The sequence below is a fragment of the Centruroides sculpturatus genome, unplaced genomic scaffold (genome assembly GCF_000671375.1).
Source record: "Centruroides sculpturatus isolate CEXI.00-Female unplaced genomic scaffold, Cexi_2.0 scaffold1751, whole genome shotgun sequence".
Taxonomy (NCBI): Eukaryota; Metazoa; Arthropoda; class Arachnida; order Scorpiones; family Buthidae; genus Centruroides; species Centruroides sculpturatus.
In genome coordinates this window covers 33092-53698 of record NW_019386288.1, presented here as the reverse complement: position 1 = coordinate 53698, position 20607 = coordinate 33092, and the positions used below count along the sequence as shown (strand labels likewise).

General features: G+C 31.5%; 2 protein-coding genes across 3 annotated transcripts; both read left to right on the top strand.

The window, feature by feature from the left end:
* The first annotated feature begins 7495 nt into the window (after positions 1-7495).
* Positions 7496-8743, top strand: LOC111614423 (zinc finger protein 37-like). The gene is made up of 2 exons (XM_023355795.1): positions 7496-8023; positions 8340-8743. The coding sequence occupies exons 1-2, from the start codon at positions 7640-7642 to the stop codon at positions 8622-8624; spliced, it is 669 nt and encodes a 222-aa protein (XP_023211563.1). The 5' UTR covers positions 7496-7639; the 3' UTR covers positions 8625-8743.
* Positions 8744-17770: 9027 nt separating this feature from the next.
* Positions 17771-20061, top strand: LOC111614422 (zinc finger protein 724-like). 2 transcript variants are annotated; one of them, XM_023355793.1, is made up of 2 exons: positions 17771-18462; positions 19620-20061. In XM_023355793.1, the coding sequence occupies exons 1-2, from the start codon at positions 17926-17928 to the stop codon at positions 19860-19862; spliced, it is 780 nt and encodes a 259-aa protein (XP_023211561.1). In that variant the 5' UTR covers positions 17771-17925; the 3' UTR covers positions 19863-20061. The 2 variants fall into 2 exon arrangements, with proteins under 2 accessions (XP_023211561.1, XP_023211562.1); XM_023355794.1 differs by lacking the exon at positions 19620-20061 and adding an exon at positions 18800-19065.
* The last annotated feature ends 546 nt before the right edge of the window (positions 20062-20607 follow it).

The window sequence follows — 20607 nt, the reverse complement described above, 5'->3', positions numbered from 1 at the left end:
ATAACGACACTTTGTAATCTATCTATCTATCTATCTATCTATCCATCTCATTGATTTATATGGATTCTGCAGCCTTTCGAGTGGAGAATGTCATTACTTTGAATTATACAACACATCATTCATATAAAAGTTTGAAAAGCTTGAATGTTAATAAGTACATAAAACTATGTGGACAACAATTAAACATTTCAGCAAATTTACTTAATAAGATATTACATTTCATACAAGTAAATCGATCTGCAATTTCGGTAATATTTAGAGAAACAGATTTTCCTTATCATTGTTCTATGCTGCTAGAATATTTGAATATACAGTACATAATTAGCTATAGTAAATCTATAATTACAATTTATTAAATTGTTTTATTTTAACTACAAAAGCTTTTAAATGTTATATTTTACGAGAAAATGAAATACATAGTTAATTTTTTTACAATTTTTGTTTATATTATTCAAAACTGATAACAAGTCATCTGAACAATTTAATAAAGGGTTATTTCACATTCGGGATCTTCCTTTATAGCATTCATGAAAGCTTCTGGATTGTTAGAATAAAGTTTAAATTTTACTTCTGATTTTTCTATAAATTTTTTCAATTTTTCTTCTTCTGAATCTACATTGATGTTTCTAAATTTGATATCTTTAGAACTTTTCTTTATTTCTTCTTCGTACAATTTTACGTATTTTTCGTTTCTTCGATAGAATTCTTCATTAGCTTTAATCATATTATTAGCTTCAGTAGGATCGCATCCTGGCAAGGTACCTCCATATTCCAAGGGCAGACAATCAGGACTGACGAATTCGTGCAAAGTATTCATATTAGAATGAAAATACAACTGTAATTTAAACGATATTTTCAAAAAGTAAAACGTAAAATAAGATATGTGAATTTTAATTATATTGAGTTGAATAAGGTAAAAAAAGATCTTAAATTGAAAAATTAAACTGTAGATAAATCGAGACATTATGAAATGCTATATACATTCGTAAATTAACAATAAATCGCAATTACTTACATTCCTTCTGACTTCATCTGATATAAGTGCATCATACGGCTCTGGGGAATCCAAATAGGTCAGAAAGCCTCAACATTTTTTAGATGGTAGTCAGTTCTGATATGTCGGGCCGCGTCTCTAACCTCCCAGTCGAACCATTGTGGAACTTGCAGAACTACTAACGGGCTTGCTAAAAGTGGCTCTCTTTGTAGCGAAATGGCAGAAAGACTTCGTATACAGCAGAGGTATCCATCCCGCGGCCCAAGTCAAGTTCCAATGCGGCCTAATAAACCGACAAAATGTTTAATGTTTTTATTATTTATTTATTTCAACGGCATAAACTCAAAAAATTTCACAAAGCCGTAAACTTTCATACATATTTTATTTTCGAGTGAAAAGCAAATATTTTCAATTACTTGGAGATGTGTGGATGACAAAGGAATCTATACTAATATTATAAAGAGGTAATGTTTGTATGTATGTTAGTTTGTATGCAGCAGGTAATCTCCGAAACTACTCATCCGATTTCAAAAATTTTTTCACCAATATTTAGAATGAAACTTCAGGGTGGACATAGGCTGTATATTATTCCGTTAAACATGGGAAATGGACAGTTCTTTACGGTAAGCCTTACGGAGAAGTCTTATCGTAAAGAACTCTGCTTTTATTTATACTATTTTAGATGCGGTTTTTTGCGTTTTTTATTGCGTTTTAACAGAGTACGTCAACAGAATGTACACTAAGAACAGATTTTTCGATATTCCCCCGCGGGGGAGAGTGACAGGATTAAGGCTTACTGTGAAGAACTTGGCTTCTATTATACTATTTTAGATGCGGGTTTTTGCGTTTTTGATTGCGTTTTGATAGGGTACGTCAACAGAATGTACACTAAAAAGAAATTTTTCGAAAAATTTTTCCTCACGGGGGAAGAGTTATACATTTATAATAGATACATTTGAGCCACAACAAGGCGTGCGCGGGGTCTGCAAGTACTAAATAAAGCTGAAGTTGTGACTCAAAGAATTATAGACACAAATTTGAGAAAAGGAGAAATAGGCCAAAAGATAAAAAGTAGTGAGAAAGGTTAAATAGACCTTCCGTTATGCAAGTATTGACCCTTAATTTTCCAACCTTCGTCACTACTTTTCATCTTTTGGCCTTTCTCTCCTTTTCTCAAATTTGAGTCTATAATCTTTTGAGTCACAACTCCAGCATTATTTAGTATTCTTTCCAGCATTGCAAGATTTGGCTACTATGCGCCAAAACTGTATTAAAAATCCTCGATTTTTAACTAAAATTTATAATTATGCAAATGAAAATAATAACGAATCGATTCAGAATACAGTAGGTGATCTATTAATGAACAGTTCGGTAAACGAACAAATCGGATAACGAACACTTTCGCGAAAGATTTTTATGGTCGGTCAACGAACACCTCACAGAACAAACACAAAATGAAGCGACGTAAACTAATAAATACTGGTTGGTCTTCCTTGTCTTCAGGACAATTCGAAACTTTTCGGTTTGCGGGAGACGTCGACATCGACACTCAAGCCGGTATATACTGATCGGATAGTATTTTTTTAAACTTTGAAACGCTCCCTTGTAATTTTAGCCATTTATTTTTCTGACAGAAACAATTTCTTTATAGTATTTGCGAAACTGTTAGGCGGACAATAGTTAAATTTTGCATTCGATAAATTTCCTAAAGGTGAAAGTATAATAGCAAAGATAGAGAGTGGGCAGATATCTAATGTCGATGTATGATTTGAACAGTTTTACAATAAGTCGCAATTCAATCTTTTCTAAAAAAGATACTGTATAATCAAGAAGTCTTAAGCAGCTAAAGGAGTAACAAAAATTACATCTCACAAATAAAGAACATTAAATAGCACACAATGGAACTTAAAACGAATTTGAAGACAGAAGAACGACAAGAACTCTTGAATGAAAAATACTAAGAAACTGGAGAGATATGTTTTCTTCTGAAAAAAAGGATTAATGCCGATATTTGCAACTAATGATCTTTTCAATAAGTGGGAGGATGTCAGAACAACGGTCTTAGAACGGAATCCAAACCAGGTTGAGATTAATAATTATAGAGATCTCTACAATTACAATGTTATTAATTACTTCTGTATAATCCTGAATAAAAATAAAAACAATCAACATTACATAGATTTTTTAACCGCTACAAACGGAAGAAACGTGACTAATAAAAACGCAGGGCTGTGTATATATGTATTTTTATCATTACATTTAAATAAACGTAATAAGAAAGTATATATTTTTGTAATTTTTGGAGTCTCCAAAACGAACTAACTCCTTGGAACTTTTTTAATTTTTAATATTAATATAATTATACATAAAAAATACTTAAAACTGAAAAAAAACAAAGAAAATGCCTTAACTTTGAAGAGAAATTTTCAAAGTTTAACTTCCATTGTCTCGCCTTTCAGCGAAATCCGACACTGATGAGTAATTGTGTTTACAGCTGGATGACCTTGAGAAAAGCTGGTGTTGGATTTCCCGGGACATTCTCATAAAACCTACAGGAGGCGAAGGGTTTATAATAGGGTGAATACTAGCTGGCTGCATATTTTTAAATATTTTTAAAAAATTACGTTTTTTATTGCGATTTCCGCCCCCCCCGAACTTAAACGTATATATAATAAAATTTATTAATTAAAAAACTTAAAAAACTATTAAACGTCGTTTTTGACATCAGAAACTAGCTTTAAATAACTTTACAGAACTAAAACCCGTGCACTAGAACTTTAGAACGATGAATGAAATTCGATAAAAAAAATCCCATTAAACGTTAATCGTGCAGCATTAAATGTTTGAAATAATATTACTGATTTAAATGAAAAAAATTTAAGTTAAAAACGAAGGTAGCTGGTAAAATCGCCTTCCTTCTCAACAAAAGTTCTACATCATTTTTGTTTTCCCTTATGTTCAAAAATTAGTAAATCCCCACTCTAATCACGTGGGAAAAATACAACTTTGCCATTGGTGACAAACATAAAAAAAAAAGGATTCTTTAGTATTATTTGGGGAGTACGCCACGATATTCCATAGAAGAAGGACGTATTCCATATCATCTCCCCACGTCCAACGCCCATAGCAGACTCCCGAAGTTCATACAAAGTTTATAAGTTCCCAAGTTAATGAAAATGTTTTTGAAGTGCCGCCCAAGAAGTAATAAGTGACAAGAACTGAAACAAGAGAAGAAATAGTGAAATAACGAACATTGAAATCGATCTAAATATAGAAAAAAATATATAATGAAGTAGTATAATTTTAACTGAAATGTGATCTCTCTCTCTGCGATATCATAATTATATCTGAAGGTCGAACTTGTATATTTTTTCTTTGTTTTATAAAATATTTGATATTTTTATGTTAAAGAAATGTCTCATTATGTCTGAATCAAAAGATTTCACCTTCTCCGTATTGATTCATGAACGCGTGTTAATTCGCGTGTAATAAATCCGATTAACTGGTGTGTAGGATCCTGACGTTGGATAGAGACTTCGCAGTCAATATCCTTTTTATTTAAAGCCCTCCTAAAAGAATAAGTGAGCCAATCTGACGATTTTGTGTCAGTAAATGACATAAGCAAATCTTATGCCCTTGGCTTCTCACATATGCTAATTCACTACAGACAATTGTTTACCTGAAGTGAAACGGGTTTTCCCATTGCTATGGATGTCTGCCGAGTGCAATCAGCCACATTCTGCTACAGTTCACCTTTATTATCAGTTCGAAATAGAGGGGTTCCATAATACCTGCAGGGTTTCATAATACCACCTTTTCCTCTATTAAATACTTTTTATAAAAGTCTACTGATACTTCAGTTCTGACATCTTTAGGAAGCATAAAGATAGATTTTCGTCTTTCGATTTGGTCGGAAATTTTGGTCATGCACACCTGTACAGAAAATATGTTTGCGTTTAGATCTGCGACTTAGCCTATATATAATAATAGATTTTACACATGCAATATTTAACAAAGAATAAAAAAATTACTGAAGGCAATCTGCGGATGTTTCTAATACAGTATAGTTGTAAAAAGTAGTCATATGATCAAAGTTGTTTATCCCGCTGTAGTAAGCGATTATCTCTTGTTTTCCGTAAATTACCTGTACTTATATCGTTTTTAGTTTTGCTGTCTTTGAAACTTTTCAGAAATTTGGCTGTAGTTTATTATTTTCAAATGTCTGTTACGGATGTATTTATTATATACTTTGATCATTTTACATATTTAATTTAATAAATTGCTTAAAGTAATTAAGCTTCTATTGTTAAATGTTTGATGAAAATACTTTTCTTATTTAATAACATCAGACACATCATTAGAGCAATTTTTTTTCATTAAGAATAAGATACATTTTCAGGAATTTCGGAAAATTTAACATGACAGACTTATTATTATGTATTTTTATATGTGATATAAATAATATACTATTCTATCAAATTATACAATGATTATATAAGGCATAAAATATTAAATTCGTTAAATTAAACTTTTCTAACTTCATCGCAGCTAAATATGAATTTGAACAATATAATGGTGCTTACAATTGTTCATGCAAAAATTTCGTGATCAGCACATAGATTTCTTGACTGTAGATTAAGTTTTCGAATTCGCGAATGACGTACCAGAATAAAAGAATAACTTTTACGAAAACCACTACACTCAGCGTGATAAAAACAACAAATTTCTGAAATTAAAAAATTATTATTCTGATTTCAGTAATATTACTGTGATTTAAGGTCCATTGACATTGTAGGTTTTCTTTTGTATACGGTTTAATACATTAATGAATAAAAATATATAATACAAATTTTTAATAGAGTAATATATCGTAAAAAGATGGTCTGTGTACAGAATAATGTAACGAATACGTTACAAATCAGTTCAGAAAACTGTTTACATTACAGAAGTAAATAAGTAATGTCATTGGTAACAAATTATGAATGAGGCAAGTCATTGTGTACTATTTTGTAGCATTTTCTAGACAGGAAGCGAAATCATCAAACTGAAATTAGTAAAATTGTTACTACTAAACGCCAAATAATAATTTTTTAAAATTTATTTATAACATTTTTAATGATTTTTTTACATTTGTCTAATTAATGTAATTCGTTGCTCAATCAGTCATAATTTCGCGTGTTAGGCAAAAAGTCTGTGTATCGATCGTGGATTTACCTATATAGAAANGGAAGCATCGTTCTCTGGGTGCTCCTAGCAATCGACAGATTCGTCGGATCGTCCGCGAGAAGCCGCCGAAAGCCGTAATCAACGCCCCGGGGCCCACCGAGTGTTTCACCGACAGCGTCCATCCACTAGTGACGAAAACCGACTTTTACGAACTTTATTTCGAACTTTATCCGTGCGCTTTGGGGTGCTACCTCGTCTAACAAATAATTTTTAAGGAAAATTTCTATGTTTAATAAACGGTTACATGGTAAACCTGTCTCAGGCAGTCAGTCTGCGCCCACACGACAGAACGAACCGCTCGGCTGTCGAACACCTCACCCCAAATCGGCTGACCTCACATGAGTAGCAACTCGCATGGTGAGATGGGAAAGCATGTGAGTTATAAATGGAGACTACCGATTTGACGTCAGAGTGTGAGATGGTACCACGTGACACCTTCAACACGTTGGGAGTTGTAACACGAAAAACTGGAGACTAAGGGCCCTGAACTTTTAACCACCAAAATTTAACAGCAACAATCACTCTAACACACAAGTATTCTTGCAGAATTCAGATATTTTGAACGAAAATGACAGCAGTTATTAAGATTCGAAGAGAGTGAACAAAATTCGGTCGTACAAACGCATGAATTTGTTTCTATTTCTCAGCGTTTCAAGGTGCATTGATTCAAAAAAATGTAATTATCTTTGGCATTATACCTTGACCAATCGCCACATTTTCCCACTGTTATATTTAAGACAGTATATTCTGACGTATTTCGAAAAATTACATTGTAGTACATTAGATTTTTTATAAGTAGTTACTCGACACTATACTGCATTAAAATACACCAAAATATTTTAAATCAATGCCCAAATTTTTCGTCTAAACGCGATCGTATGCGATTTGTATAAAAAAACATAATAACAGCTGTCTGACTACAATGTACCCCATTTTCTATAAATTAAACATTTAGACGTAAGTTTTTTGTGTCGTCAGTATTGTGACACTTTAGTCTACGAAAATACATCGAAATATTGTAGGTGAATATTAGAATATTTTCTTCAGACACGAATAACAGCCGAAAAAGTAAAAATAAATGTATTTATAGTCATATGTCTAAGTTTATCCCTTGAACTTTTACAACACAAAATATTTCAAGTGTCATGGTTTTTCCCTAAATATAAAAAATACCGAAACTTACAAAATATCATATAGAAGATAAATAAAAAATACTTTAACTACAATAATCAAGTAACAATTCAATTCTAATTTTCATAGAAAAACAACATATCAATTGTTCAATTGTTGAGGTCAACAATTCAGTCGCAAATTCGCAAACGATCCATCTAGACGTGGGAAAAAGTTTCTAAACGATTAGAGAATAATAATTTATATCAGATTTAAGTTTGACCTTGTGAATCCAATCTCATAAAGAAAATGCACGTTTTTGAGTTTAGAAATTTGAGAGATGATTCTTACAGATGCGAATTGTGCGGCCAGAAGTTTAATACGCAATCAGCGTTACAACAACACATTAATAAAGCACATACACCCCGAAGTAACGGTGCTGGTTCAAGTGAAACATTTAAAAACGAAGAGAATTTGATAAACGTGTTGAATGATTTGCGTTACAAATGCCGATATTGCGGTAGGTCGTTTAAAACGGAATCAGAGTTAGCAGATCACATTAAGACATGGCATACACACCGAGGTAGTAATGCTGGTTCAAATGGATCATTTAAATACGAAAAGTACGGGACAACATGCGGAGAACTTTTTAAAGTAGATCAGAACATTATTCTCTCTGATTGCACTTCTTGCGTACGTATTAAAATATTCATTTTACTCTTTTTTCAATACTGAATAACTATATTCATATTTCTAATTATTACTGAGTGTTGCGTTTCTTTATATCATCACTCTCGATTTCTCTGAATATTAAAACGTTCTCAAACCACAGTGTCATTTTCTGAATTCCTTCTGTGTTCAACAGTTAACCTTTTCTCTTTGTAGATCAACCATATGTTTCATTTCCTTTTTACATCAATCAACTTTTATAGAATTTTCATGTTTACCGTCAAAAAATACTTTTAACTGTAAAATATATTTAATTTATGTATAAAATTTGTTTCTACAGGAAATGTTTTTAATATTTGAACAATTACAACGATATCTAGAAAAATCTATAGAATTAAAATCAGTAAAGAAAACTTATGAAGAATGCTTCAAAATTTTAAAAAAAAGTAAAGGTGAGGAAGATATAAAAGGTCAAAGTCCTGAAAACAAACAGAACAATGAAGCAGAACAAAAGCAAGATTCGGCAGGTCATCAGGAATTTTCTCCTGCAAGTGCAGAAAAATTTTTCAATTCAAAAATCGAAGATTTCAGATTGAGATTGAGATTGGAAAATCTTCAAAATTAATTATAATTATTATATTTGGCCTTTTCTCGCAAAATTATCTCAGCTGCTCAAATTTAATTAATTTTAAATGAGATAGAAACATTTTCTAAATTCAAAATTGTACATGTTTATCAATGAAATTACTGTAATAAAATCGTTTCAATTTTAATGCAAATTATTTCTTTTTTATAATTTTCTACATTTCTGTAATAAAAGTTCTGTTGTAAACAGCAAACAATTGAAAGAATATTTTATAAAATTAACCTATAATTGAAGAGGAATTAAAATGAATGACTTAAAATTTTTAATTAAAATTCAATAGATTCGGTATTTAGATAAAATTGAATTAAAATTGTTAGTATAATTCTAAAAATTTTCGGCAATATTTTGAACGAAAATGACAGAAGTTATTAAGATTCGAACAGAGTGAACAAAATTGTATCAAAGAAACGCAATAATTTGTTTCTATTTCTCGGAGTTTCAAGGTGCATTGATTAAAAAAAATATAATGATCTTGGGGATTATTCTTTGACCAATCGCAGCATTTTTCCACCGTTATATATATTAGCCGAAAAAGTGAAAATAAATTAATTTATACTTATTGTCTAAGTTTATCTCTTCATTTTTTACAACATTAAATATTTCAAGTGTCGTGGTTTTTTCCTAAATATAAAATATACCGAAACTTACAAAATATCATATAGAAGATAAATAAAAAATACTTTAAATACAATAATTAGGTAAAAATTCAATTCTAATTTTCACAGAAAAACAATATATCAATCGTTCAATTGTTGAGGTCAACAATTCAGTCGCAAATTCGCAAACGATCCATCTAGACGTGGAAAAGAGTTTCTAAACGATTAGAGAATAATAATTTATATCACATTTAAGTTTGACCTTGTGGATTCAATTTCATAAAACAAAATGCACGTTTTTGAGTTTAGAAATTTGATAAATTTGAGAAATGTGCCTTACAGATGCGAATGGTGCGGCAAGACGTTTAATACGGAATCAGAGTTACAACAGCACATTAATAAAGAACATAAACGCCGAAGTAACGCTGCTGATTCCGATGAAACATTTAAGTACGAAGAGTATTTGATGAACGTGTTTGATGATGTGATTTACAAATGCCGATATTGCGGAATGGAGTTTAAAACGGAATCAGATTTAAGAGATCACATTAAGGAATGGCATACACCCATAACTAATGGTGCTNTAAGCAGCTAAAGGAGTAACAAAAATTACATCTCACAAATAAAGAACATTAAATAGCACACAATGGAACTTAAAACGAATTTGAAGACAGAAGAACGACAAGAACTCTTGAATGAAAAATACTAAGAAACTGGAGAGATATGTTTTCTTCTGAAAAAAAGAATTAATGCCGATATTTGCAACTAATGATCTCTTTAATAAGTGGGAGGATGTCAGAACAACGGTCTTAGAACGGAATCCAAACCAGGTTGAGATTAATAATCTTAGAGATCTCTACAATTACAATGTTATTAATTACTTCTGTATAATCCTGAATAAGAAATAAAAACAATCAACATTACACAGATTTTTTAACCACTACAAACGGAACAAACGTGACTAATAAAAATGCAGGGCTGTGTATATATGTATTTTTATCATTACATTTAAATAAACGTAATAAGAAAGTATATATTTTTGTAATTTTTGGAGTCTCCAAAACGAACTAACTCCTTGGAACTTTTTTAATTTTTAATATTAATATAATTATACATAAAAAATACTTAAAACTGAAAAAAAACAAAGAAAATGCCTTAACTTTGAAGAGAAATTTTCAAAGTTTAACTTCCATTGTCTCGCCTTTCCGCGAAATCTGACGCCAACGAGTAATTGTGTTAACAGCTGGATGACCTTGAGAACAGCTGGGGTTGTATTTCCTGGGACATTCTCATAAAACCTACAGGAGGAAAAGGGTCTATAGTAGAGTGAATACTAGCTGGCCGTATATTTTTAAATATCTTTAGAAAATTACGTTTTTATTGCAATTTCCGCCCCCCCGAACTTAAACGTATATATAATAAAATTTATTAATTAAAAAACTTAAAAAACTATTAAACGTCGTTTTTGACATCAGAAACTAGCTTTAAATAACTTTACAGAACTAAAACCCGTGCACTAGAACTTTAGAACGATGAATGAAATTCGATAAAAAAAAATCCCATTAAAAAATAATTAAGCGTGTTCGTGCGTAGATTAAAATCGCGATAAAATTTTTTCGCACGGGAAAAAATTTTTGAAAAAATTTGAAAACTTAAAAAACACATAAATTCAAAAAAAAAAAATTTGGAGGGTCCAAACAACCGAGTTTTATGTAACGCTATGGAACTTGCCCCAGTTATCTCGGGCTAAAGACTTAACGTTGAAATTTCCATAAAAACCTGTGATATGAAAATTATCGTTTAATTAACGAACAATTCAAATAGCGAACAAAGTCTTGGAACNACATGTAGGTATTTCGACAAAATTCAGTGGACTTAAATTTTGATTTTAAACACGTAGAAACGCTGTTTTTTTTTGCATTAAAATGCTACTTCAAATTTTCAATTTTTAAAAGTTTTCTTCCCGGGGAGGGTACTCCCTCCCCGGATCACACCCCAGAGTTGCGCGTAATATTCGTTTTCGGAAAAAATTTATCTGGCCCATTAGCCCCCTTATTCAGATCCGCCGCTGGTCAAGAGTGTCACGATTTTTTATTTTTCAATCAGGGGTGTCACTCAATGAATAAGGTTAAAAAACACTGTACAAATAGAATAGTATTCCGCCGAACTTTGAACTTCTCCCTTCTAATTCCAGCCTTTTATTTTTCTGACAGAAACAATTCCTTTATAGTATTCGCGAGACTGTCAGGCAGACAATAGTTAAAGTTTTGCATCTGATATTTTTACTAAAGGTAAAAGTATAATATCAAAGATAGAGAGAGGGCAGATATCTCATGTTGCTAAACAGTATGATTTCAACAGATCTACACTAGAACGCAGTTCAATCTTCTCTAAGAAACACGCTGTATATTCAAGAAGACTCAAGCAGCTAAAGGAGTAACAAAAATTACATCTGACAAATAAATAACATTGAATAGCTCATAATGGAACCTGAAACGGATTTGAAGACAGAAGAACGACAAGAACTATTGAATGAAAAATACTAAGAAACTGGCAAGATATAGGGGAGACCGGGGCAACTTCGGCATGCGGGGCATGTTTGTCAAGCTCTTTTTTTTATAAACAAATTAAAAGGAGACTTTGGTTATAGGTTTGGCAGTTGAGCTTTATTGGTGGCTTGTTGAGTGTAGTGTTTTTATTGTTCTCCAACAAGCGTAGTTGAATTATCAAGCAAATTTTCATTTTCGTTGAATTCCATATAATAATTTTTTTCCATTTATATTGAATTGGCAGGTTTTGTTATAATTCCATGATAACGAAAGTTACTTTTCCTGTTAGAANATTGGAGGGTCCAAACAACCGAGTTTTATGTAACGCTATGGAACTTGCCCCAGTTATCTCGGGATAAAGACTTAACGTTGAAATTTCCATAAAAACCTGTGATATGAAAATTATCGTTTAATTAACGAACAATTCAAATAGCGAACAAAGTCTTGGAACGGATTATGTTCGTTAACCGATCACACACTATATTCAAAATTGTCTGTTTGACGAGTGTACGGACAAATTTATCTAATAAAAAAGTGATGAAACAAAACAGATCGAAAAATTTTTAAGAGGAAATGTTGGAAGAAGCTCACCATATAAAGAACATTATAAACCTTTAATCTTTAATTTGAGTCAGAGAGAAACCAGAACATACTGTAATGGAACGCCCAGCAGAACAGAACTCGTTTCGGTAAGTAAGTGATGTAAACAGACAAAAATTCATATGAGGCCCGGTAGCTCATGTCTATATTGTCAAGATTATTGTAATTTGTCACCACGATCTGAAATAAAGTTTTTCCCTCTTTCCAACGAGATATTGTGCTCTTTCTATTTCTGTCTGATTCAGAGCAGGGTGGATCGTTTGGCAAAACTGCTTCAAATGAGCGTACAATTTATGTACTGACGAAGAAAGTCTATTCTGCAATTGTTCCTTGTGAAATACAAGCACTGTAATTCTGACAAATTATATTTAAACCAGGGGTCGCCAAAGTGGTCGATATCGACCCCCAGGGGTCGATGCAACATCATTGGGGGGTCGATTAGGGGGTCGATTGAGGGGTCGATTCGGCTAAGGGTTCGCAACTTTTTTTTTTTTTTTTGCTTATACAGAGACCACAACTTTTTTTTTATTTTCATTTGCTCATACACATACACTTGTCATAAAACTTTACGGTGGGGTTCGATGTGAGGCTTTAAAAAGTGGTTGGGTTCGACGGTTTATCTAATAAAAATTTCAATCATTTTTTCTTCCCGAGGTGTACACAATAGACCAAAGCGCGTGGTTTTATATAATGAATCACAATTAACGGTTATAATTTTAACAGCATTCAAAGACATATTATGTTGTCAAGTAGTTTAAAAATCCAGAAACGCGTTACTTAACTTTCCCAGAAACAGTTGGTGGCGTCATATATTAATATTTTAAGTCAAAAACGTTATATTTTTAACTACAGTATTTAAAAATGATAAAAGTTTAATTCTGAAGATAGATATAAAAAAAATCGTAAATGCTAGTAACAAGTAAAATAGACATTATGTCTGACCCAACTGCAGATACACACGACCTTCGTTATCTCCCCACTCCCTGGTCCCTTAGTCTCGAGTTTTTCGTGTTGTACTCTAATTGACGTCATCGAACTCACTCGTGTTACTGTGGCCGCGTTTCTTTATGCAGCGCTCGNTATAAATTTAAATAAACATAAAAAATACTTAAAACTGAAAAAAAAAACAAAATAAATGTGTCAATTTTGAAGAGAAATTTTCAAAGTTAAACTTCCATTGTCTCGCCTTTCCGCGAAATCTGACGCCAACGAGTAATTGTGTTAACAGCTGGATGACCTTGAGAACAGCTGGTGTTGTATTTCCTGGGACATTCTCATAAAACCTACAGGAGGAAAAGGGTCTATAGTAGAGTGAATACTAGCTGGCCGTATATTTTTAAATATCTTTAGAAAATTACGTTTTTATTGCAATTTCCGACCCCCCGACTTAATTAAACGTATATATAATAAAATCTATTAATTAAAAAACTTAAAAAACTATTAAACGTCGTTTTTGACATCAGAAACTAGCTTTAAATAACTTTACTGAAGTAAAATTTGTGCACTAGAACTTTAGAACGATAAATAAAATTCGATAAAAAAATTCCATAAAAACAATTAAACGTTAATCGTGCGTCATTAAAGGTAGGTTAAAATCGCAATAAAATTTTTTCGCGCGGGAAAAAATTTTGGAAAAAATTTGGAGACAAAAACATTCATACATTAAAAAAAAAATTGGAGGCCGAAACGACCGAGTTTTATGTAACGCTATAGACTTAGCCCAAGTTTTCTCTAGCTTAACGGTCAAATTTCCATAAAAACATGTGATATAAAAATTATCGTTTAATTAACGAACAATTCGGATAGCGAACAAAGTCATGGAACGGATTATGTTCGTTAACCGATCACACACTATATTGAAAATTGTCTGTTTGACGAGTGTACAGACAAATCTATCTAATAAAAGAGTGATGAAACAAAACAGATGGAAAATTTTTTTAAAGGAAATGCTGTAAGAGATGGCTCACCATATAAAAAACATTATAAAGTTTTAATCTTTAATTTGAATCAGAGAAAAACCAGAACATACTGTAATGGAACGCACAGCAGAACAAAAATCGTTTCGGTAAGTAAGTGATGTAGACAGAGAAAAATTCATATGAGGCCTTCGTTGCTCATGTCTATATTGTCAATATTATTGTAATTTGTCACCACGATCTGAAAGAAAGTTTTCCCCTCTTTTCAACGAGATATTGTGCTCTTTCTATTCTTGTCTGTATTCGGAGCAGGATCTATTAAAGGGTGGATCGTTTAACAAAACTGCTTTAAATGGGCGTACAATTTATGTGCTGTCGTAGAAAGTGACGAAGCGGGTCTATTCTGCAATTGTTACTAGTGAAATACAAGCAATTCAGACAAATTACATTTGTCTGAATTGCTTGTATTTCAGCAATTGTATTTCAACAATTGCTTGAATTTCTGCAATTGTTACTAGTGAAATACAAGCAATTCAGACAAATTACAGAACGGTTTATGTTATAAAAATTACAATATTTTTTTTTTTCCGAAGCTGCACACAATACACCAAAGCGCACGGTTTTATATGATGAGTCACAATAGACGGTTTTAATTTTTCTTGTTTTGAAAGATATATTATGTTGTCAAGTAGTTTAGAAATCCAGTAACTTTCCCGTTAACAGTTGGTGGAGTCATATGTTAATATCTTACTTTAAAAGCCTTATATTTTTAAATATTTGAAAATGATAAAAGTTTAATTTTAAAAATAGGAATATGTTTTATAAAAAAATCGTAAATGCTAGTAACAAGTAAAATAGACATTAAGTCTGACCTAAATGCGGATACACACGACCTTCGTTATTTCCCCACACCCTAGATATTCAATTTTTAAAATTTAACAGCATCAATAACTCTAATAAGCAAATATTCTTGTAAAATTTCATATATTTTGAACGAAAATGACAGAAGTTATTAAGATTCAAAGAGAGTGAACAAAATTCGGTCGTAAAAACGCCACATTTTCCGACTGTTATATGTAACAGCCGAAAAATTAAAAATGAATGTATTTATATTCATATGTCTATGTTTATCCCTTTATGTTTTACAACACTAAATATATCAAGTGTCATGGATTTTTGCTAAATATAAAAAGTACCAAAACTTACAAAATATCATATAAAAGATAAGTAAGAAAAATACTTTAAATACAATAGTCAGGTAACAATTCAATTCAAAATTTTAACAGAAAAACAATATATCAATTGTTCAATTGTTGAGGTCAACAATTCAGTCGCANTTGTCACCACGATCTGAAAGAAAGTTTTCCCCTCTTTTCAACGAGATATTGTGCTCTTTCTATTCTTGTCTGTATTCGGAGCAGGATCTATTAAAGGGTGGATCGTTTAACAAAACTGCTTTAAATGGGCGTACAATTTATGTGCTGTCGTAGAAAGTGAAGAAGCGGGTCTATTCTGCAATTGTTACTAGTGAAATACAAGCAATTCAGACAAATTACATTCAAACAATGTAAAATATACTACAGAACGGTTTATGTTATAAAAATTACAATATTTTTTTTTTCCGAAGCTGCACACAATACACCAAAGCGCACGGTTTTATATGATGAGTCACAATAGACGGTTTTAATTTTTCTTGTTTTGAAAGATATATTATGTTGTCAAGTAGTTTAGAAATCCAGTAACTTTCCCGTTAACAGTTGGTGGAGTCATATGTTAATATCTTACTTTAAAAGCCTTATATTTTTAAATATTTGAAAATGATAAAAGTTTAATTTTAAAAATAGGAATATGTTTTATAAAAAAATCGTAAATGCTAGTAACAAGTAAAATAGACATTAAGTCTGACCTAAATGCGGATACAGACGACCTTCGTTATTTCCCCACACCCTAGATATTCAATTTTTAAAATTTAACAGCATCAATAACTCTAATAAGCAAATATTCTTGTAAAATTTCATATATTTTGAACGAAAATGACAGAAGTTATTAAGATTCAAAGAGAGTGAACAAAATTCGGTCGTAAAAACGCCACATTTTCCGACTGTTATATGTAACAGCCGAAAAATTAAAAATGAATGTATTTATATTCATATGTCTATGTTTATCCCTTTATGTTTTACAACACTAAATATATCAAGTGTCATGGATTTTTGCTAAATATAAAAAGTACCAAAACTTACAAAATATCATATAAAAGATAAGTAAGAAAAATACTTTAACCCTCGGTTACGCGCGCGGGGTTATATAGAACCCCCGGCGTGTTTAAACGCGTGTATTTTTTAAAATTTTTTGTGTTTAAAAATGATGCCCTCAGTACCTTCCTTCCATAGTGTAAAGATTGCACCGAAAAAATTTCAATTTTGCACGAAAATAATTTTTTGCATAGACTTATAATGGAAATCAGTCGGGTGCTATAGTACCCCGCGCGCCTAACGGTGTAATTTTTTTTCGCGCGACTAACGGAGGTGGGTCGATCTGACTTCGTGTTTTGAGGGAAAGCTTATTGGTTGATATAGAGTCAGTCATGATAGAAATGACCAATTAGAGCATAAAAGGCGTAAAAACAAAATTTTTAAAGCCAATAAACGGCAAAAAAGTTTCCCATAGACTTAACATTGTCAGTTTGAAAGGTGGCGTTTTTTGGCGATATTTATTGCTAAATGGTGTTGAAAACATGTTTATTCGTCTAAATAATTTCAAGCGACTTATTATTAGCAAATTAGAAGTGGAAAAAAAGATTAAAACACGCGATTTTGTAGCGATTGTTTACATACTTCCGTGTGGTGGCCTTCGGGGGCGTGGCATTTCGCGGGAATATTTCTAGCAATTGTTTTTATAGGTCGATCTAATAACAGACATATAAATTAACCAATTACAGTGCAAAAGAAGTTTACTATCGATGTTATCTGCAAATAATCTCCACTTTTCCTCCTAGTTGCTGTATGATTTTAGATGGTGTATTTTTGGAAATTCATAGATATTTTTGGCCCGGGGTTTCGGACAAAGAATTTATTGTTGTGGTAGTTAAAAAACACATGCAGGAAGACGATTGACAGCTTAGATAGCATCAGACTTGTTTACAGTTTGTAAAATACGCTCTTGAAGTCGACCAATTTTTTTTGAAAAATTTTTAAAAACGGGATACTTTCTGTTTTTCGTTACGAATAAATAAAAACGATATATTTGAAGTAGTTTTTTTCACTAATACATCAAAAACACATGCCCACAAACATCCAAAATGAAAAAATCGCGAAAAAAACTATGAGTTTTGAAAAATTGAATTTTGAACACGAGGGTTATATAGCACCCCGCGCGCACAACTGTGCGTGAATCTTTGGCGCGCTTTACGCAGGGTTAAATACAATAGTCAGGTAACAATTCAATTCAAAATTTTAACAGAAAAACAATATATCAATTGTTCAATTGTTGAGGTCAACAATTCAGTCGCAAATTCGCAAACGATCCATCTAGACGTGAGAAAGAGTTTCTGAAGGTTTACAAAATAATAATTAATATCAGAGTTAAGTTTGACCTTGTGGATCCAATTTCATAAAACAAAATGCATGTTTTTGAGTTAAGAAATTTGAGGGATGATTCTTACAGATGCGAATGGTGCGGCGAGAAGTTTAATACGCAATCAGCGTTACAACAGCACATTAATAAAGAACATACACCCCGAAATAACGGTGCTGGTTCAAATGAAACATTTAAGTATGAAGAGTTTTTGATGAACGTGTATGATGATGTGCGTTACAAATGCCGATATTGCGGCATGTTGTTTGAAACGGAATCAGATTTAGAAGAACACATTAAGGAATGGCATACAGGCCATGGTAATTGTGCTGGTTCCGGTGAAACATTTAAGTACGAAGAGTATTTGATGAAAGTGTTTCTTGATGTGGTTTACAAATGCCGATATTGCGGCATGACATTTAAAACGGAATCAGATTTAGAAGATCACATTAAGCAATGGCATACACCCATGCCTAATGGTGATAGTTCAGGTGGATCGTTTAAATACAATAAGCACGGGACAACATGCGGAGAACCTTTTAACGTAGATCAGAACATTCCTCTTTCTGATTCCACTTCCTGCGTACGTATTAAAATATTTATTTTATTCTTCCTTCAATATTGAAAAACTATATTTATATTTCTAATTATTAATGAGTGTTGCGTTTCTTTACATTACTATTATCACTCTCGATTTCTCTGAATATTAAAAGGTTCTCGAACCATAGTGTCAATTTTCTGGGTTTTTTTCTGTGTCTAACACTTAACATTTTCTCCTTAAATGCATGAATCGTGGATTATTTATATGTTACATTTCCTTTTTACATCAATCTACTTTCATAGAATTATCGTGTTTACCGTCAAATAATATCTGTAACTGTAAAATATATTTCATTTGTGTATAAAATTTGTTTTTACAGGAAATGTTTTTAATATTTGAACAATTACGAACAATTCTTGAAAAATTTGAAGAATTAAATTCAGTAAAGAAAACTTATGAAGAATGCTTCAAATTTTTGAAAAAAAGTAAAGGTGAGGAAAATATAAAAGGTCAAGGCCCTGAAAACAAAGAAAGCAATGAAGCAGAACAAAAGCAAGGTCAGGGAGGTCATCAGGAATTTTCCCCTGCAAGTGAAGAAAAAAATTTTTAATTGGAAAATTGAAGATTATAGTTTCGGATTGAGATTGAAAANAACGAAGAGTATTTGATAAACGTGTTGAATGATTTGCGTTACAAATGCCGATATTGCGGTAGGTCGTTTAAAACGGAATCAGAGTTAGCAGATCACATTAAGACATGGCATACACACCGAGGTAGTAATGCTGGTTCAAATGGATCATTTAAATACGAAAAGTACGGGACAACATGCGGAGAACTTTTTAAAGTAGATCAGAACATTATTCTCTCTGATTGCACTTCTTGCGTACGTATTAAAATATTCATTTTACTCTTTTTTCAATACTGAATAACTATATTCATATTTCTAATTATTACTGAGTGTTGCGTTTCTTTATATCATCACTCTCGATTTCTCTGAATATTAAAACGTTCTCAAACCACAGTGTCATTTTCTGAATTCCTTCTGTGTTCAACAGTTAACCTTTTCTCTTTGTAGATCAACCATATGTTTCATTTCCTTTTTACATCAATCAACTTTTATAGAATTTTCATGTTTACCGTCAAAAAATACTTTTAACTGTAAAATATATTTAATTTATGTATAAAATTTGTTTCTACAGGAAATGTTTTCACTATTTGAAAAATTACGAATATATCCCGAAAAATCTGAAAAATTAAAATCGGAAAATGAAACTAAAAAAGAATGTCTCAAAATTTTTAAAGAAAGTAAAGATGAGGAAGATATAAAAGGTCAAGGCCCTAAAAACAAAGAAAACAATGAAGCAGAAGAAAAGCAAGATCAAGCAGGTCATCAGGAATTTTCTCCAGCAAGTGCAGAAAAAAATCGTCAATTGGAAAATTAAAAATTTCAGATTGAGATTGAGATTGGAAAACTTTCAAAATTAATTATAATTATTAAAATTGGCTTGTTTTTCGCAAAATTTACAAAGCTAAAAGCATTCGATATAATTAGCTCTGCTCCATAAATTTTATTATAAATGTGATACAAACATTTTCTAAATTCAAAATTGTACGTGTTTATCAATAAAATTAATTCTGATAAAATGCAAGTTATCATTATTATTATTTTTATAATCTTTTACATTTCTGTGATAAAAGTTCTGTTCTAAACAGCAAATAATTAAAACAATACTTTATAAAAGTAACGTATAATTGAAGAGGAATTAAAACGAATGATTTAAAATTTATAATTAAAATTTAATGGGATCGATATTTAGTTAAAATTGAATTTAAAAATGTAAGTAAAGTTCTAAAACATTTTAAAAAGTTAAAATATAGAATAAAGTCTCAGAGTCAAAAGACGCAATCGACACCTATTCCTAGGAACGAATTACGAATTGAAACAGTTAAACTACAAATAGATGCTTACAGTCGACCCCCCTATAAGATATAGATACGGTTCAATTTATTAGGAATCCGATTTCTTACAAGTCGTTCCAATCACAGCCCGACACGTGTCAAGTTTACGGACTACGGCTGATTGAAAGGTTTTCTTCCATAAAATTAATCGATTCTACACTAATCCGACTCAACATTTCCAAAATACGTATATTTTTTCGTAGTTTTATAGGAATCGTAATTATAGGG